This window comes from Zeugodacus cucurbitae, chromosome 5, assembly GCF_028554725.1.
Source record: "Zeugodacus cucurbitae isolate PBARC_wt_2022May chromosome 5, idZeuCucr1.2, whole genome shotgun sequence".
Taxonomy (NCBI): domain Eukaryota; kingdom Metazoa; phylum Arthropoda; class Insecta; order Diptera; family Tephritidae; genus Zeugodacus; species Zeugodacus cucurbitae.
The window spans coordinates 57,945,622-57,965,386 of NC_071670.1; the positions used below are offsets into that span (position 1 = coordinate 57,945,622).

At 35.1% G+C, this 19,765-nt stretch overlaps 4 protein-coding genes across 4 annotated transcripts; all 4 read left to right on the forward strand.

The window, feature by feature from the left end:
* The first annotated feature begins 4,702 nt into the window (after positions 1–4,702).
* On the forward strand, positions 4,703–5,789 carry LOC105210026 (antigen 5 like allergen Cul n 1). The gene is made up of 3 exons (XM_011180741.3): positions 4,703–4,969; positions 5,044–5,432; positions 5,501–5,789. The coding sequence occupies exons 1-3, from the start codon at positions 4,847–4,849 to the stop codon at positions 5,754–5,756; spliced, it is 768 nt and encodes a 255-aa protein (XP_011179043.1). The 5' UTR covers positions 4,703–4,846; the 3' UTR covers positions 5,757–5,789.
* Positions 5,790–7,468: 1,679 nt separating this feature from the next.
* Positions 7,469–8,547, forward strand: LOC105210027 (antigen 5 like allergen Cul n 1). The gene is made up of 3 exons (XM_011180742.2): positions 7,469–7,681; positions 7,740–8,128; positions 8,192–8,547. Exons 1-3 carry the CDS (start codon positions 7,559–7,561, stop codon positions 8,427–8,429), a joined length of 750 nt encoding a protein of 249 aa, XP_011179044.1. The 5' UTR covers positions 7,469–7,558; the 3' UTR covers positions 8,430–8,547.
* A 2,728-nt stretch (positions 8,548–11,275) lies between these two features.
* Positions 11,276–12,271, forward strand: LOC105210028 (antigen 5 like allergen Cul n 1). The gene is made up of 3 exons (XM_011180743.3): positions 11,276–11,478; positions 11,541–11,929; positions 11,997–12,271. Exons 1-3 carry the CDS (start codon positions 11,356–11,358, stop codon positions 12,232–12,234), a joined length of 750 nt encoding a protein of 249 aa, XP_011179045.1. The 5' UTR covers positions 11,276–11,355; the 3' UTR covers positions 12,235–12,271.
* Positions 12,272–16,412: 4,141 nt separating this feature from the next.
* LOC105210030 (antigen 5 like allergen Cul n 1) lies at positions 16,413–17,526 on the forward strand. The gene is made up of 3 exons (XM_011180744.3): positions 16,413–16,623; positions 16,714–17,102; positions 17,179–17,526. Exons 1-3 carry the CDS (start codon positions 16,501–16,503, stop codon positions 17,432–17,434), a joined length of 768 nt encoding a protein of 255 aa, XP_011179046.1. The 5' UTR covers positions 16,413–16,500; the 3' UTR covers positions 17,435–17,526.
* The last annotated feature ends 2,239 nt before the right edge of the window (positions 17,527–19,765 follow it).

Below are 19,765 nucleotides of genomic sequence, written 5' to 3' on the forward strand. Positions count from 1 at the left end.
TATAACAAATGCAACGATGAAATCCATTTGAATTGTAACCGATTCTTTCAGGAGTCATCAAACAAAAGTTAGTGCTGACTCAGCTTATTTTGATGATTTAGCTTCCATTGAAGCCTGGAGTAGGTTCATGGGCAATTATATAGCTTAAAGTATCATATGTTCATTTGGAACTAACTACTCGCATGTAGTCAAGAATCTTGAACCTGTTCAGAAATCTTTAAATCACATTATTATCAAAGATTTATTAGGCACAATGAAAAGGTCGACGAAGCTGTCTTGGAGAGGGAGCCTATAATTGCATATGTTTTATACAGTGAAAACTCTCTTGAACAGACACTCACCGTCGAGTGATTTTTGTCCACCCAAGAGAAGGTCATTTGTTCTAAAAATTAAGCTTGATACATGAAAAATGCCCGCTCAAGGGAGTTGTCCGTTAGAAGGGGTTTCTCTGTAGTTATACTCGACCTTAAATTTTTAAAATTGGTATTCGAAAGTTTGATAACCAGAATTTCTTGTGATATTGGAATATTATATTTTGACGAAAATTTACTGTTGATACCAAAAAGTTTTACTTAGTTGATGAGTGGGGTTTGGATTCTGGACTCTAGGCTAACAGTCATTCGAAAGTGGTTTACTATACTCCAAGGAGCACATATGAGCTCCGAAGACGCAGTGGACGTTCAAAGCAAACTATTTCGAACGTAAGCTTCAAAAATACATGAAATGATTTTAGATTATCGCAAAATGTAACTACAGGTATCAAAAGAATATGTTGGACATAATATTTATTAATGGTTGGTGAACTGAAATCTCCGGAGTTGAGACGTATTTTAAAGAAAAAACACTAATCTTACTACATCTATGATATCGAAAAGTTAAAATATCGCTATAATCGGTGCTCCCGTTGAGAACTATGTTGAATAATAACGACGAATTCTTACAGCCTTTACTAACTCATATCGCAGTTAAATTATTTATTTGGGATTACCCAATATATACAAATTTTCATAAATAAATATGTACTCATATACATATACATAGGTATGTGCATTTATGTCTGTACATAATCATTTGACTTATTTCATTGTTATGCCGTACGACAGCGAGGCAATTATTCTTGATTACCCAATACCAGCGACTGACCAATGAGCAAAAGGCCAAAAACACAACAAAAAATATAAAAAAAATATTTAGCAATCAATATTTCTTTAGCGGACATAGTAATTAATTGATCGTACAATTATTGCAATGACTAGCAGTTGCCAGCTTAAAACTTCAACCAAAACAGTAATTTGACACAAAAGAAAATATTTGTATGCGCATACAAACAAACACATATACATATGTACTATACATAGTGAGTACTGTATTTTTTATATATTTTTGTATTTGTTGTAACTAATTTAGCTGCGTTAATTGTATTGTATTTTATTTTATTTCATTTTCGATGTTCTATTGCATGTCTAATCTTAAAAGTAAACATTTCCAATTTAGCGTCTGAGCAATGAAAATCACTCGCTAGTTAACTCCAGTGCCTAATTATGGAGTGACAAGCATTGACATAAATACATATGTGTATGTATGTATGTAAGTACTCTTGTCTAATTAACCAAAAAGTCATATCATCCAGTGGGATGTCAATTAGAGTGAAAAGTCACAAATTGATTTCTTGTTAAAGCGTAAATGTGATACAATGCTTGGGTGACTAGATACACTTTGTAGCGTAAAATTTGTTGATTAACTATACATATATGTATATATGTAGATATGTATGTACATGATTTTTATTCATAAATTTTTTTCGTGCATACCACATGTTACTCTTTTATATTTCGTGTCATATATATGAACGATCCTTTGGCCTTCCCGAGTAGTAAATTTAAATGCAACTCTGTTTAGTTTTAACTACTAACCTTTGAACTAACTAAAGGCATACTTCATTGAACCAATTTTGGAAAGGACATGCTTAATATACTGCACTGTATCAAAATGGCGCATCTAGCGCTAATTGAGCTCGGAAAGGCTGCACTCATCGTCGTGTAATCCATCAACATCAGAGAACTCGGAACTGGAATTAAATTTCCACAGTATGTATGCACGAGTAATATTGGGCGGTTAGCTGAAACTGTTGAGGAACCTATAGGAAAGCTAAAGGGAGCCTTCAATGTCTCATATAATTGTAGTGAAACAAAGAAAGATATGGGGACTATCAAATACAACCTAACATTAAATTTTCAGCACAATCTTATGAATATACTATATTAAGATTTAAGTGTTGGTTGGAAATTCATAAGACCTTTTGGTTAAAAATGTTCGCGCTATGTATAAAGCGCTACAGAGCTCGTATCTGGCAATATTATACATATATTTATATATTGAAAGGTCTTGACATATCCTACAAAACGACGCTATGATTAATTTGAATATTGATTAATTTGAATATTGCGTTCAACAGTTATAGACGTCTAAACATGGAGTTCACTAACGTCGTAAAAGGCAAATTCGCTACAGAAACGTTCAGTGAGATTAATGGTGTTTTGGGGGATGGTACTGTATCACTTCGAAATGCGGAGGAATGGTTTCGACGATTCAGAAACGACGAATACCGATCAAGACATGGAAAACATCGAGTTAGACCGGCATGTGGCATATCGTGACATCGCCCAGGAGATGGGAGTAAAGTCACCAAACCATTTTATTCCATCTGCATGATTTGATGAAAAAAACCTTCTGGACCGAATCAACGCCTGCGATATGCTGCTAAAACGGAACGAACTCGACCCATTTTTGAAGCGGAAGGTAACTGGGGACGAAAAATTGATCACGACAATATCAAGCGAAAACGGTCGTGGTTGAAGCCGGTGAATCGTCCCGAGCCGGGATTGACGGCCAGGAAGGTTTCGCTGTGTGTTTGGTGGGATTAGAATGGAATCATCCAATATGAGCTGCTTCCATATGGCCACACGCTTAATTCTACCATATACTGCGAATAACTGGACCGCTAGAATTGGTCAACAGGAAGGGTGTAGTGTTCCACCAGGACAACGCCAGGCCACATACTTTGTTGATGGCTCGTCAGAAGCTACGTTAGCTCGGATGGGAGGTTTCATCGCATCCACCATATAGCCCGGACATAGCGCCAAGTGATTATAGCGAACGCCCTTGGTGGTGTCAAGTTGAACTTCAAAAGAGGCTTGTGAAAAGTGGCTGACCGAGTTCATCGCAAATAAGGAGGGGGCTTCTACGAGGGGGTATTATGATGGAAACAGATTATTGAACGAAACGGCGCATATTTGAACTAAATCTGATCACTGTATCATATTTTAAAGCATTGAATAAAGAGCAAAAAAGCGGAAGGGAGATAGTTGCCAATCTAATATAAATAGTTTCTGTTTCCAGTAGAAAAATTATATAGAGATAATTATATATAGTGTATTTTTAAAGACTACATTTGACTTTTATTCAAATGATTTTTTAATTTAATTTTAATATTAGAATTTTAGTCTTATTTAACAATAAAAGGTTTTGAATAAATTTTGCAGAATATATTTTACAGATTTTATTTTTACGATACGTTCGTTAACGTTTCGGGTTTAAATTTTGTTCTTCAGAACCTTTAAATTAAGTAATTTTAAGTAATTAACTCCATTTCAATATTTCCTACAAGGTACTTTAGTTTTACTCCATACTTTCAAAGATAAAACGGTTGCTAACTTTGCTAAATACACTTTATCTCTTTGGTTCATGTCTTAAATATTTAGTACTTTTTGAAGCAATAACATATACAATACACGAACAGTTTTAAAAGCACTGGTAAACAAACTATATTTTGTATATAAAACAAGTAATCAAAGAGAGAATAGTAACGAGGGCTTGGTGAAAAAAAAAATTTATTCCAAAAAATATTTTTTTTAATATCCACCTCCCCAGAAAAAAAGTTTTAAAATGTGTACTCGAGAGTCTAATTTTCGAATATTTCCTAACAAAGTTCTTCCCCAATGAGCGCAAGAAATGTTTTTAAATTGGACTAAAACCGTTGAACCGAGTATTGTTTAATTGAAAAAAGTGAAATTTTGAGTTATCGGTCACGATTTAGTTATACATTGTACCTATCTACATATAATTACTTTTGATGTAATGCAAGAAAATGTATTATCGGCAATATTCTCAATCATACTCATGCATGAAATCGTGACATTTATCTATATATCTATATTATATAGGTCAATATTCACATTAGGATGGGGATTTACGTCAATACTTATATTTTCATATAACGTTTTGAACTGATCAAGTCAGATATTAAATATACAAATACAGAAACGAAGTGTTTAGTACGTGACCAACACTCGATTGATGGGTTGCGGGCTCAATTTCCGGAAGTAGAACAACTATAGATAGCTTTGAAGCTCTTTTTTACACAAGAACAAATTCGCTCAAAAACTCATATTGGACGCTGAATATTATGCGAGACGTGTCGAACTCATAAAAACTATTGGACGATAACCAAACGGAGAATTATCTTTCTCTCTCTCTCAATCTTAAACTCTCTCTCTTTTTTAGCACTAATCTCATCTATGCAAACAAAGTCAAGACCTCATGGCTGTGCTCTAAATGTGGCTTAAGTTACTTTCGATACGCCTAAGACTAAAGTACCACAATAAGAAATCTTAAAAATTGTTTAGGCAGAAGTAATTCGGGCTTTGAACTTTGTTAGCGATCCGTACTAATTCATAAGATTTGTCTAATATTGAGTTACATATATATTATAACTATTAGATAACTGTAACAATATAAGCGACATTTATCGCTTACCATTTCCCATTTGTAGAACTCATCAGTTGAAATGGAGTTGGCGTTTATACTTTTTGCTACGCTGCTGGCGTTTCTGGACTCCGCGCACAGCACGGACTACTGCAAACCGGATTTATGTCGCAAAGGAAAGCATACCGCCTGCAACAACGATGGGGTAAGAACTACATAGTGACAAAGAACTAGTAAATACTTCGGACCTTTGTAACGCTCATCGCTCTTACTTCGTAGAAATTCAGCGAAGATTGCGTAAATCCGAGGGAGATACAATTCACACCCGTGCAAAAGGACGCTCTCATTCAAATGCACAATGAGAAACGGAACACTGTAGCGGGTGGTGACACGAAATTGAAGCCAGCTTGTCGCATGGCCACCATGGATTGGGACGATGAGTTGGCCTCTCTGGCAATGCTACATGCGAAGCGATGCGAAATCGATCACGACCCCTGTCGCAACACCGACACCTTTCTGCATTCGGGTCAAAATATAGCTTGGATGAATTTCTATGGCACACCAAATATAACGATTATGTCGAAGCGTTCGATTGATTTGTGGTTCAATGAAATTATGGACACTGAACAGGCATTTGTCGATAAATATCCGCGCGGATATAATGGACCGTGAGTAAATGTGCTTGTGTTAATTCGTTAAGTTTGTAGCGTGTTTATGCGGTGACTTTGCATTTTAGTGCCATCGGTCATTTCACCGTTATGATGGCCGATAGAAATATTCGCCTGGGCTGCGGTGCGGTCATCTACAAGGAGCAAGGAGATAATTTCGAAGGTTTCCTGCTCATTTGTAACTATGCCACAACAAATGTTATTGATTTCCCCATTTATAAATCGTGTACGGAACCTGCGACCGAATGTAAAAGCGGTAAAAATCCAGTTTTTCGAAATCTTTGCTCAACAAGTGAAACATACGATGTCAATAATTTTGTGTAGTGCATGTGAGTTGTAATAAAATACGAAAATTTATTGGGCGCGGTCGTTTTTGTGGGATTTTGGTGATTGTGGTAACGTAAGATTAAAGGTTTGGGGATTTTGGGATCAGTGTTTTTAGGATTTAAACTTTAATCTATCATTTTAGATTTAGTGTGCATTGTTATCTTTATTGAGAAGGTAGGAGCTATGGTAAGTATAATATCTGAACCCTCCTCCTGTCAATCGGCATACTCTTGCTTCACATAACCTCGAGCCGCTCATCTTCATCGTTATAAAAATTGAAAACATTGACATTTTCCAGAAAATATCTAAATAGTTAACGGATCAGCTCGTATGATCCCGAGGAAAAAGGTCATTCTTAAGGGACTTTGAAGAGTTTACCGAAAAAATTAATCAGAGAATCGTTATAGGTGAATGTTAGAGAGTAAAAATGCCTTGAGACGTTGCTCAAGTTAAAACATCCAAAAATATAAACTCAATATTTACTCGTATTTTTCGCAAATATCGACTCCTTCAAAAAAAGAGATTTCGTTAACTAAAAAAATTTTAATTAATAGAAAACAGCCCGACTGCCAGGGTTTAATACACACGTGCATTCAAAATTAGAATTAAAATTTTTGCAAAATAAATATTGCTGTTTATTTGTATGTATGAAGTTGACGCCAAACGCCAAATAGCAAAACCAAATTGCGCATAAAATTTGAAAAAATACATAATTTTAAACCGTCGTATGGGTTTATGTATTTACTTAAATATGTCTGATATTGTTTAAAAAAATATACAGTAAACACTATATAAATTGAATTATTTTAATTATAATCAATTTTTGCTATCTAACATTATTTTAAGGATCAATATGACCCAGTGTATAAAATATTAGAATGGAAGAAAAATATTAGTCACGAGGGTTAACAGAGCTACCAAGTGTTTGTAGCCATATTATCTGGTACTCATGTAAGACCCCATTCGTTTTTTCTAGGACATATCATACAGGCTTCATATCATGAAATATATCCAAAAGACAAAAGTATCTTGAACTCGTATGCAGTTTGGCTTTCACATGTTGAGATCAAGACATTCAGAGTTAGTATATGCTTACTAATGAATGACTCGTGGTTTTTGGATTTCTTAATTCATAGCACTAAAATCTCATTTCTCTTTCTCTCTAAAACCGCTGATTTTACTACGAAAATAGTATATTTTAAGGTCACAATTTTCGACAAAATAGAACTTAAACGATATAAGGCTTTTTTAAAACTACTTTCCTTCTGAGTGTCTTCAATTAAACTATATATGTAGTTCTTATCACGTTTTAACACCACAATCGAATTTAGTCTTCTATGTACTTCGTTAATGCTCAATGCAGTTCTCGTCTGTCTGGGTAAGTTTGCAGAAACCCTAGAAACTAAATTACTTTCCTTAGTCTTCAGAATTTTTGTGGAAAAATTTTAAGAACACAAAAGCTCTCGCTCACAATATGAAGAGCTTTTGGAGACGATGAGTTCTCATAGATATTAATTAATGAGCTGCAATTTAGGGGTTCCACTGTGGCCTTTGTAGAAAATTATGTATTCAAATTATGTATGTATGTAAATATTTACGAAATTCACAGACCTCGATATATAGCAAATATTTGTATGAATACTTCTGGGGAAATGTGATCTGTTTCTGTTAAACTTACGAAAGAGCTGCACTATAAAAGCAACTGTGGCCTTCAATAATGCACACAGTCTAGCACTTAGCACTCTGCGAGGTGTATCCGTTTTATTATTTTAACGATATTATTTATTGAAAAAATTTTAATGGAGTTGAGGCTAGTATTTTTAGTTATTTCTGTGTCGGTGCTTGAAATCGTATACGCGGTAGACTATTGCGACCCATCCCTTTGTGGTTCCAGCAAGCACATCGCATGCAATAATAATGGGGTGAGTGGCTTAGGCTTAGGCGTCGAAATATTAATTAAACTCTCAAATTTTTTGGTAGCGATTCGCAGCGTCTTGTCGTAATGCCGTCATGCTGCCCTTAACGAAGAGAGATAAGAGTTTTATTGTCCGCCTGCACAATAATAAACGCAACTATGTGGCGAGTGGTAGATCGAAATATAACGCGGCATGTCGCATGGGCTCCATGCAATGGGACAATGAATTGGCCGCAATGGCAGCGCTGAATGTCAAACAGTGTCAAATGAAACATGATGCTTGCCGTAATACGCCGAGATTCCAACATTCTGGACAGAATTTGGCTTGGGGCAGTTGCCCTAACAACCCGAGTGTACGGAAACTGTTCCGACAATTCAACAATTTGTGGTACAGTGAAGGGCGCTACGCGAATACGACGATCATCGATAAATATCCGGATAATTATATTGGACCGTTAGTTTAACAGGGCATTAGTATTGCAATATGATATATTTTCAATGTTTTTTGTTATTTTAGCGCCATTGGTCATTTTACAGTTATGGTTGGTGAAGCAAACACTCGCGTGGGTTGCGCCTTCAGCACTTACTCCGTGCCGGGTCAACCATATAAGGGGTGTCTCTTGGCCTGCAACTATGCAACCACCAACTTGATCGGTGCCCCGATGTATAAGTCGTGTGCAGTTGGAGCGTCAGGTTGCAAGACGGGCAAAAATAGGATCCTTCCTTTCCTATGTTCGAGAGCCGAAGTTTATTAATTATTGATATATGCATATATGTGGCGACAAGTGTGGTGTTTGTGTTTATAAACTTGATTTGATTATGATAAATATATGTATGTATATTTTAATTAGGTACTTATTTACCCGGAAGCATGTTTTTTGTATATTTTTGCCTTATCTGCTAATTTATCATAAATTTTCTAGCGGAAAACGTTTCTAAAAACATAATAATCATTTTTAAACCTTAGAAAAAAAGTGATCGAGAGAAAAAGAGATTTTCGAATAGTATTCACCCTCTATATATATTTATTTTTTTGTTCCGATCTCTCAGCGAGAAATTTTTCAATTTAGAGTACTACGAAGAATTAGTAGATATCAGCAAGATATTTAGCATGGATTTGTGGTGTTTTTTGTGTTAAAACACCCCCTAAACTCAGAGAAAAATATATGTTTGTTGATATGGGTCTGGAATGAGGTTATTCATCAAAAAAATCACATCAAATTATAAGCAATTATAATGAGTTACAAGATTTTTGTTGTTATTCATATAATTCAAACTTTCTCTACATTTGCACAAGCAGTATCGCTGAAGTGATTAATTGAGGATTACACGGGATCTCACATTCCATGTTATATTTTCCTTGGTTTTTGAAAGAATTCTTCTAGTATTTCATCAACTGACAGATCAATATCCCTATGAATATTCATTGATGCCAGACCATTAAGCCTATCTTGACCTGTCGTATTTCCTAAATAGGTTTTAATTATTTTTAAACTTGAAAAACATTCTTTTCGTAACACTCCCCCCAAAATACTTTTCTGGATCCGCCACTGACAGTTAACAATGAAAGCAAACTATTAGTCAAACTTCCACAGCGAGCTTTGTATGACAGAAAATAACAGAAAGATACAGATATGCCGACGATTTTTTTTTATAATCACAAGCGAATTCATCACGATCTCTCATTTCCAGTTGTGATGCTCCAAACTCAAGCGGGTTTCCCAATTTATCAACGCCTGAGCAAATTGATGAATAAAACATGTGTTGTTAAAAAAAACATGAATAAATATATAAACAAAAAAAAACAAATACAAATATAACAATTAAAGAATAACTCCACATGTGTCGAACTAATAAATATCGTTGTGAGGTACATATACTATAGGTCTTGCCTAGACAATTAAACACAACGTAAAATATACCAACAAAATTATCTAAATTTCTGTCTCACAATGGAACTGAAGCTTCTACTAAACGCCTTCTTCATTGGCGCACTTCAAAACAGTCAGATTGTGATTCATGCTATTCTGAATCCAAGATGCACATTGTTTGATTGGGTAAAACCGAGACCGATAAAATTCACACCCGTGCAAAAAGACTCTCTAATCCAATATTTTTTAGGATTGTGCAAGATTCATTTAAACTTCAATCCATCGTCTTAGAAATTTGTTGGCATTTCCATCATCACTGAGCCTTCTACCTATGGTAAGTATAATATTTGGAAAATCTTCCTGCCAGTCGGCATACTCTGCACACTTCTCATAACCTCGAGGCGCTCAACATCATCGAAATACAAATTGAAAACAAGTAAATTTCCGGAAAAATTTTTCAAGATTTATCGGAATGGCTCGTAAGATCCCGAGGAAAAAGAGTATCCTTAATGGACTTGAAAGAGTTTATCAAAAAAATTAACCAGAGAATTGTTTTATGTGTACGTTGGAGAGTTAAAATGCGCTGAGACATTTCTCAATTTTAAACTCACAAAAAAAAAATTGTTTTCACAAATGTTTACATCTTTCTAATAAAGTGAATTCGTTCACTAGAAAAAAAATATATAATAGAAAACAGACCGACTAATAATACACCGACTTTATAATACACATATGTATTTGAAACAAGAATTAAATTTTTTGCAAAATAAATATTGCTGTTTATTTGTATGACGTCGAAGTCAAATGGCAAAACCAAATTGCGCACATACATAGTTTGAAAACAAAAAAAAGTTTTAACCAACATATGGGTTTATATACTAAAATTAAAAAAAAAAATATACAGTAGTCACTAAATAAATTGTAATCAGTTTAAATAAAAAATATTTTAATTTTCATTCATTTTTGTTTTCTAACATTATTTTAAGGGTGAATATGACCCTTTGTCATTGCCTACGGTTATCTGGAACTCATGTAAGACCCCATTCGTTCGTCAAGGACCTATCATACAGACTTCAGATCATGAAATATTTCCATTAAGGAACAAGAGTACCTGGGATTCGTATGAAGTTTGATTTTCTCATATTGAGATCAAGACATTAAGATGTAGTGTTATCACTCGTGGCTTTTGATATCTTAATTAATAGCATTAAAATCACAATTAAGTCTCTTTTCTTGTCTAAATCCCTGATTTTGCTACGAAAATAGTATTTCTTAAGGTCACAATTTTAGATAAAGTAGATCTTAAACGATATAAGGAGAGCTTTATTAAAATCGCTTACTTCCCGAGTGCCTTCCAACACACTATATAGTTCTTATAGTGTTTTAACTCTACAATGGAATTTAGTCTTCTATATACTTCGTTAATTCTCAATTCAGCTCTCTTCTTTCTGTTTCCTTAGTCTTTAGAATTTCTGTGGAAAAATTTAAAAAACACAAAAGCTCTCGCTTACAATATGAAGAGCTTTTAGTGACGATGAGTTCTTAAAGAAATCAATGAATGAGCTGCAATTAAGGGGTTCCACTGTTGCCTTTATATTATAGTAAATTCTTGTATGCAAATATTTGCAGACCTCGGTAAATAGCAAATATTTGTACGCGTACTTTTGGGGAAATGTGATCTGTTTCAGTTAAAAGTTATGAAAGAGCAGCACTATAAAAGCAACTGTGGTCTTCAATAATGTACAGAGTCTATCAACCAGCACTCTGCGAGGTGTACCAGCTTAGTTATTTTATTTGTTGAAAAATTTCAATGGAGTTGAGGCTAGTATTTTTGGTTATTTTCGTGACGGTGCTTGAAATCGCTTGCGCGGCAAACTATTGCGACAAATCACTTTGTGGTTCCAGCAAGCACATCGCATGCAACAATAATGGGGTGAGTGACGCGCTTAGGCGTCGAAATATATTTCAATTAAACTCTCAATATTTTTTTTGTAGCGATTCGCAGCGTCCTGCCGTAATGCCGCCATGGTGACCTTAACACAGGCAAATAAGAATTTAATAGTTCAAGAGCACAACAAAAAACGCAACCTGGTGGCGAGTGGTAAGACGAAATTAAAGGCGGCATGTCGTATGGCCACCATGCAGTGGGACAATGAATTGGCCTCACTGGCAGCGCTGAATGTCAAACAGTGTCAAATGAAGCATGATGCTTGCCGCAATACGAAGGCCTTCAAGTTTTCGGGACAGAATTTGGCTTGGTCCAGTTACTATGGCGCACCGAATATACCGGATATGTTGCGAAAATTCATCAATATGTGGTACAATGAAATCAAGGACACTACTATGGCGCACATCAATAAATATCCCAGCAATTATCGTGGACCGTAAGTATTACAGGGCGTTAGTATTGTAATATGATTCATTTTCAATTGTTTTTTTTTATGTTTTCAGCGCCATTGGTCATTTTACGGTTATGGTTGGCGAAGCAAACATTCGCGTGGGTTGCGCCCTCTCCACTTACTCAGTGCCGGGTCAACCATATAAGGCGTGCCTCATGGCCTGCAACTATGCAACAACTAACTTGATCGGTGCCCCGATGTATAAATCGTGTGCAACTGGAGCGTCAGGTTGCAAGAAGGGTAAAAATACGGCCTTTCCTTTTCTGTGTTCGAAATCCGAAGTTTATTAATTCTTGAAATATATGTACATACTATATTTGCGGGCAAGTGTGGTCTTTGTGTTTATAAATTTGATGGGAGAAGTATTATATTTATATTTTGTACCCGGTAGTTAATTTTTTAACTGCTAATTTATCAAAAATTTCTAGAGGAAAGTGTTTCTTAAAACTAACAGAAAATAGAGGGAGAAAGAGAAAAATATATTTTTCGACTAGTATTGACTTTCTACATTAAGTTGTTGTTCCGCTCTCTTTGCGAGTAAATTATACAGTTTGACATATTTCTTCTTCCCAGATATTTAGCAGTAAAGAAACAAAGCTGTACTTACACCGTAGACAATACATATGAATCAAGCTTGCTCAGCTCAAGCTTAAAGAAAAAACACTTCCGTAAACTGACGATTTTTTTAAATCAATGACAAGTGAGAAAGTAGTGGTGCGTAAGAAAATTCACCACGATATCTCTTTCGAGTTGTGTTGCTCCAAAAGAGCGAGGGAAACTCGCAAATTATCAACGCTTGAACAAATGTATAATAAAATCTGCGTTTATAAAAAAATCATTAATAAATTTATAAAAAACAAATACAAATACAAATGGAACGTTTAAATATAACACCAAGTGTGCCGAACTAGTATTTTCGTAAATATCTTCGTTTACATAAACGTTTTGGTAGGAGATACAGTCGTTGTTAGGTAAATAGCAACAGTGAAAAACAAAATATATTATAATTAGAATATAATTATAGAACATTATTTAATTTTAACCAGAAAACAGTTTGAGAATAGTTGCCATTTGTTTGATACTTTTTCATTTAATTATATTGTCAGTAAATTAAGTATCAAGCTAATATTATTAAAAATACTACGAGTATATATTTCTAATTTTGATATTTTTAGAAAACTTTCCCATCTGATGAAAATAAAATTTAAAAATAAATAAATTAAATAAATAGTATTTAAAAAATTTTGATGTATAATGTATGTGATTGGCGTTGCAACCGTTTAGCCGGTTATAGCCGAATCGACGATAGTGCGCCACCTCTCTCTCTCCTTCGCAGTTCGGGGCCAGTTGGAGATCCCAAGTGTAACCAGGTCGCTCTCCACCTGGTTCCTCCAACGGAGTGGAGGCCTTCCCCTTCCTCGGCTTCCTCAGGCGGGTACTGCATTGAACACTTTCAGGGATGGAGTGTTTTCGTCCATTCGGACAACATGACCTAGCCAGCGTAGCCGCTGTCTTTTTATTCGCTGAACTATGTCAATGTCGTCGTATAACTCGTACAGCTCATCGTTCCATCGTCTGCGGTATTCGCCGTTGCCAATGTTCTGAGGACCATAAATCTTGCGCAAAATTTTCCTCTCGAAAGCTCCTAGTGTTGTCTCATCTGATGTTGACATCGTCCAAGCTTCTGCACCGTAAAGCAGGACGGGAATGATAAGCGACTTGTAGAGCTTGATTTTGGTTCGTCGAGAGAGGACTTTACTGTTCAATTGCCTACTTAGTCCAAAGTAGCACCTGTTGGCAAGAGTTATTCTGCGCTGGATTTCGAGGCTGACATTGTTCGTGTTGTTGATGCTGGTTCCCAGGTATACGAAATTATCTACGACCTCGAAGTTATGACTGTCAACAGTGACGTGGGAGCCAAGACGCGAATGCGCCGACTGTTTGTTTAATGACAGGAGATATTTCGTCCTGTCCTCATTCACCTCCAGACCCATTCGCTTCGCCTTCTTATCCATGCGGGAAAAAGCAGAACTAACGGCGCGGTTGTTGCTTCCGATGATATCAATATCATCGGCGTACGCCAGCAGCCGTACACTCTTATAGAAGATTGTACCTTCTCTATTTAGCTCTGCAGCTCGTATAAATTTTTCCAGCATCAAGTTAAAGAAGTCACACGATAGTGAGTCGCCTTGTCTGAAACCTCGTTTGGTATCGAACGGCTCGGAGAGGTCCTTCCCAATCATGACGGAGCTTTTGGTGTTGCTCAACGTCAACTTACACAGCCGTAATAGTTTTGCGGGGATACCAAATTGATGTATAATACATAGAAATATTTCGAACAGCATTTAGCCCATTCTAGTTATCTACCTACCACCCCCAAATACGTTTTTGTTATATATCGCAAAGAATTACAGCTATGTATATACAGTCTACAGTCATTCCCCTTATGTATTTCATCATACCTAATGGAAATGGCTGAAGTCTGATAATAACCGTAAACGTAAACTCTCTAACGAAAACGTCAGAAATACTAAATTTTACAGAAGAAATAACAGAAAAGAGACGGTCGTGATGTCACCCGTTTTTGGAAACACTCGACCGATTTCATTCAAATTATATTGCCACAGGATAATTTTTTACCGGTAATACCGGAAAATCTCTCAGATATTTCAAATAAAGTCAGAGATAATCTTTTTCTTCTAATAATATGTGCTATCATATTATAATAAAATTGCATCTATAAATTACGAGAGTGTAAAATCTTCGGTTACAATCGATTTACCATTATTTTTTACTAAACAACAAATTTTTTGAAATCTCCATTAAATGAAGATTAAATTTAATTATGATTAATCACAGATCGAAGTGGAAAATGCGTAAGGTGAAGAGGTAGGACAAGGAACAAGGAATTCATCTTATTTTAGCAAAAATATAGAAAACCTATGGTACCAGCTTACGAGCCCATGACAATATAGAATCCCTAATATACTACAACTTTTAAAATCCGTTGGTCGTGAGGTTTTTTAAGCTTAAGGGTGTTCCACAATAAACAGAGATGTTAGTCTTAGATATTGTCGCTATAGAAATTTTAAGGCCAAGCGATAATTATCGTAGCAGGTAGGTCAATAGTAGTCTCTAATACTATGACAGCAGTCTGAACCGTAAATGTAATAAGGAACTTTATCATTTCAGGGAAGAGAAATTCAGCATGATTGATCAACCTTATAAGGAACTGTTGAAGTGGTTCGATGTTGAGAATATGGTCTTCGTAGCATAAAGTTTATATCCTATACTTCAAAAGGATCTATGTGGCAGGGACATAAAAACGTGAACGGCTTACATTTTGCAATAATTTAATCAAACCTCAATGGGGTACTCTTTTGTAAGCAAGAAAATAAAAGAAAGATGAAGATCTACCTATGAGTCTATAATATTTTCAGTGAAAGTGTACCTGAATCGTAGCAAAAGATTATAAGAGGATAATGATAAGTTTTTATTATTACAGAGAGAGTAAGTATTGCTGGGTAAGTTAATTCACCATGAACAATCTTTAGAAACTCCAGAAAAACAAGGGAAAAACCTCAATTTTATAAAAAAATTGGTAATAATTTAACTTGCGTAGTTAAAAACAATTTGCGTAAAGCTGACGTCAAAAGCACAACAAAATTAACTAAAATTGTAAACAAAAAACAAAAAGAAGTGCAAAACAAAATAGAACAGTTAAACAATAACTCCAACTGTGCTGAACCAAAGCAAATATTTTTGAAACAAATATATTTTTTCATTTGTTACATAAATTAGTTATTTGAAAGAACAGCCATGGCTAGCTGAATAGAAACAGTGGGAAATATTTTTTTTATTAAAAAAATGTATGAAAAGCATATATAAGCTATATAAAATATAAAAAAATATAAAAATATAGATAAAATATAGAAATACTATGACCTAAAAAGGTTTAGGAAACCTAAATTATTTAGAGACAAAGACGCATTTAGACGCATGTCTAAAAACACAATGCCATAATTTGTCTAATTATTATATCAAACTAGAAAGGTTTAAGAAGACTTTCAATATAAAATATTTTTTATTGAGAATACTCGTATTGTGTAGTTGCCACTTGTTTAAAGTTTCTGATATAATAGATAAATCCAAATGAATGGTTATGATATGATCATCAAACTGTACAGGTTTAAGAAAACTGTTGAATTATTCATATCGCTTGGAGTTGCCGATTGCAATTATACCACGAGACGTTTCCAAGATTCTTTGAGAAACTTTATCGGACATTTAATAAAAGTAACGAAGAAAATTAAATTCATAGGACTTAAAATGTATGTATGTTCACCGTTTCTAATCAGTTGGCCGTTGGTTTCTGCGCAATGTATTTATTAATTAGTTTAGGTCGTGGTTATAATGTTATCTACTATAATTAAATTACGGAGTAAAACAAGTATATAAAAGTAGACGGAGTAACGGAACTTCAGATAGTCAATTATTACACTGCGACGTGGTGTACTATAGTGCTTGCCTACGCTTGTCTTAATTTTGGTCTAACAATGGAACTGAAATTTGTGCTAATCGCCGTCTTCATTGGCACACTTCAAATCATTCACGCTAAGGACTATTGTGATTCATCCTATTGTGGATCCAGGAAGCATATTGCTTGCGACAACGATGGGGTGAGTGAAAAAAAAAACTTAGAATAAAGCAAAGTAATTATTTAAATTTTATTTATATTTACTAATAAACAATTATATTTGTTCCATTAGAAATTCGCGGCGTCTTGCGAAAATCCCGCTATGATCACTCTTACGCAAACTGAAAAAGATTTGATCGTCGATTCGCACAATAACAAACGTAATACTGTGGCTGGCGGTAAGACGAAATTGAAACCGGCCTGCCGTATGGCCACCATGCAGTGGGACGACGAACTGGCCGAACTGGCGGCTTTGAATGTCAAACAATGTGACATGAAACACGATGCCTGCCACAATACGGATGCCTTCAAATATTCCGGACAGAATTTGGCTTGGATTACTTTCTATAATACGCCGAATGCTACCGCATTGTCATTACGATCCATAGATTTGTGGTATGATGAGATCGAAGACACCAAAATGGAGTATATTAATAAGTACCCGAATGGGTATCGTGGCCCGTAAGTGTTTCACACATGGATTATTTTTATATTCGAAATAGTCTCTGAATTTATATATGCAATTTGTATATTATAGCGCTATTGGTCACTTTACCGTTATGATGGCAGATCGTAATATTCGTGTGGGTTGCGCTGCTGCTTCTTACGACGAACCGGGTGAAGAATATAAAGCTTTCCTATTCGCCTGTAATTATGCAACAACAAATATGATCAACTTCCCAATGTATAAGAGTTGTTCGGTAGGAGCCTCGGAATGCAAGGCTGGCACAAATCCGAAATACACTAGTCTTTGTTCGGTCTCGGAAAAGTATGATGTTAACGAATGGTTTTAAAACACTGTAGTTATAAATGAATTTTGATTTCATTTGATAAAATTAGAAAAAAATTCAATAAATGCAAGCTTTGAATTTAATAAAAAAAAAAACATGAATTTTTATTGGCAGATCTTAACATGTATGTGTCCACTTGAAGCTAAAAGAGATATGGTTATTGTTCCTTAAACTGTATTGAATGAAATAACCAATACAATATCAATTATCAATATAGAACTCATGCTGTATTATATAGTACAAACTGAATCTTGAGCAATGAAGGCATACACAGTAAAAAACTTGTCAATAAATGTAGGGGATTTCTTGAAAAGCTGATGAATTCAATATCGTCAGTTATGCCTAAGACAGACATATGAGTTCTGTACTACGATATGTACTACAATAAAAGCTCAAGATACCATATACCAGCATAGTGACACACATGTAGTATTGTACTAGGTTTACATCCATCAGCTGATACAAATAAATTCAAGTAAAATGTAATTATGAATAATAGGCAGGAAATTGATCCTGACTTAGTTATAACTCCAAGCAATCTTAAAAAAATTATTGTCCATTATAATTATTACATATTACATATTACATATTATTACATACATATTACAAATTTTTTACATAATTTTTTCAAATTTTGTTTTTTGATTTCAATTTATTTTGAATTTAATTTATTTTCTGTATGTCAAAATGTCAGAAAACATATGATTGTGGCAGAAGAGCTTAAAGCTTTCGGTGTGTTCAATGCAATCCATTGTAGTACATTTCACAATACCACAAAATTTCAATTGTTTCTAGAACTCTATTGTAGTACGGAACACCATTTGCTTTCAAACAAAATTCGGAAAACCGGTGATACACATATGGTTTCTGAAGCATACTACAATATATACTACATGTCTGTCTCAGGTATTAGGATAAATCTGAACACCCCAACTTAACCTCAACTCATCTCACTCGTCACACATAACCTCAACTCAGAAAGCTGGCTAAAATCGTAGCGTACGATATTTGAGATTGTTTGAGCCCTCGAAACTCTAGAGTTATCTAGATTGGAAGATGGAAGGAAGGTGTAACTGATTCTCTACCCAACTCTAAGCAAAAGAGACGAATTTTTCCTTTATAGTTCGGCACCGCTCTTTATTGGCAATGCGGAGAAATGGTTTACTGGGTATTTAAAAGCAATTTTTTTTGAAATTGAATCACCTGTGAGTGTTACGTCGAGAGATGGGTGTTCTGTACATTAGCAACATTGCAAAACTGATAAGAATGTGTAAACAAAGCCAAAATATTTGCGCTGGTAATTAAGTTATTACTTGGAATGATAGTAATTCTATTTTCGTATGCTGTGGATGGTTACGTTTGAGATCATGAATGAATTTCTTACGATAAGAGTATGCCTGTATATGTATATGTATGTATTTATAAACAAATCATTTGAGGAATTATCAGTCAAAATAATGAACGGAGATAATACTATCTTTGTTATGGTTTTCGCAGACTTATTCGTAGAATTAAAAAAAAAAATAAATAAATAAAGTTAATCAAGTAAATATTAAGCTTTTTTCTCCATCGGCCAACATTTTATCTTTATATGGAAACAGGCAGTAAAGATAGCGAATGGATCCCTGCGACACAGCAGATCTCACTTGGACAACTAAAGTCTTCAGTTCGTTTGTGATGCCGCACACTCCATAAAATGGGTTGCCAAATTCCTCAAGTGACTACAAAGCGCTTTGAGCCTTTTACGAATTTTATGAGGTAACTAATTTGCATTCGGGATAACTTAATCTACGAAATTCGTCCGGCAAAGATGTTTAATTGACACTTGCCGCACTGGTTGCGCTGAATGTCAAATGAAACATGAAGCCTTCCGCAATACAAAAAGGCCTACAAGCATTCGGGTCAAAATGTGGTACAAATAATCGTGTCCTTGATTATGTCGCACATAAATAAATATCCGAAAAGTTATAGTGGACCGAGGCAAACATTCGCGTGGGTTGCACCGTCTCCACTTACTCAGTGCCGGGTCAACCATATAAGGCGTGTCTCATAGCCTGCAACTCTGCAACCACCAATTGGATCGGTGACCCGATGTAAAGGTCGTGTACAACTAGAGCGTCAGATTGCAAGAAGGTTAAAAATACGATCATGAGGAAGTAGTGGTGGGCACGCGAATTCATTACGATCTCTCTTTCGAGTTGAGTTGTTCCAAAAGAGCGAGAGAAACTCACAATTTATTAACGCTTGAACAAATTGATAACTTAACGGCGATTGTAAATATCATACATTATCTTATTTTGTTCGAATACGCTTCGATTTCATTTGATAATTCAA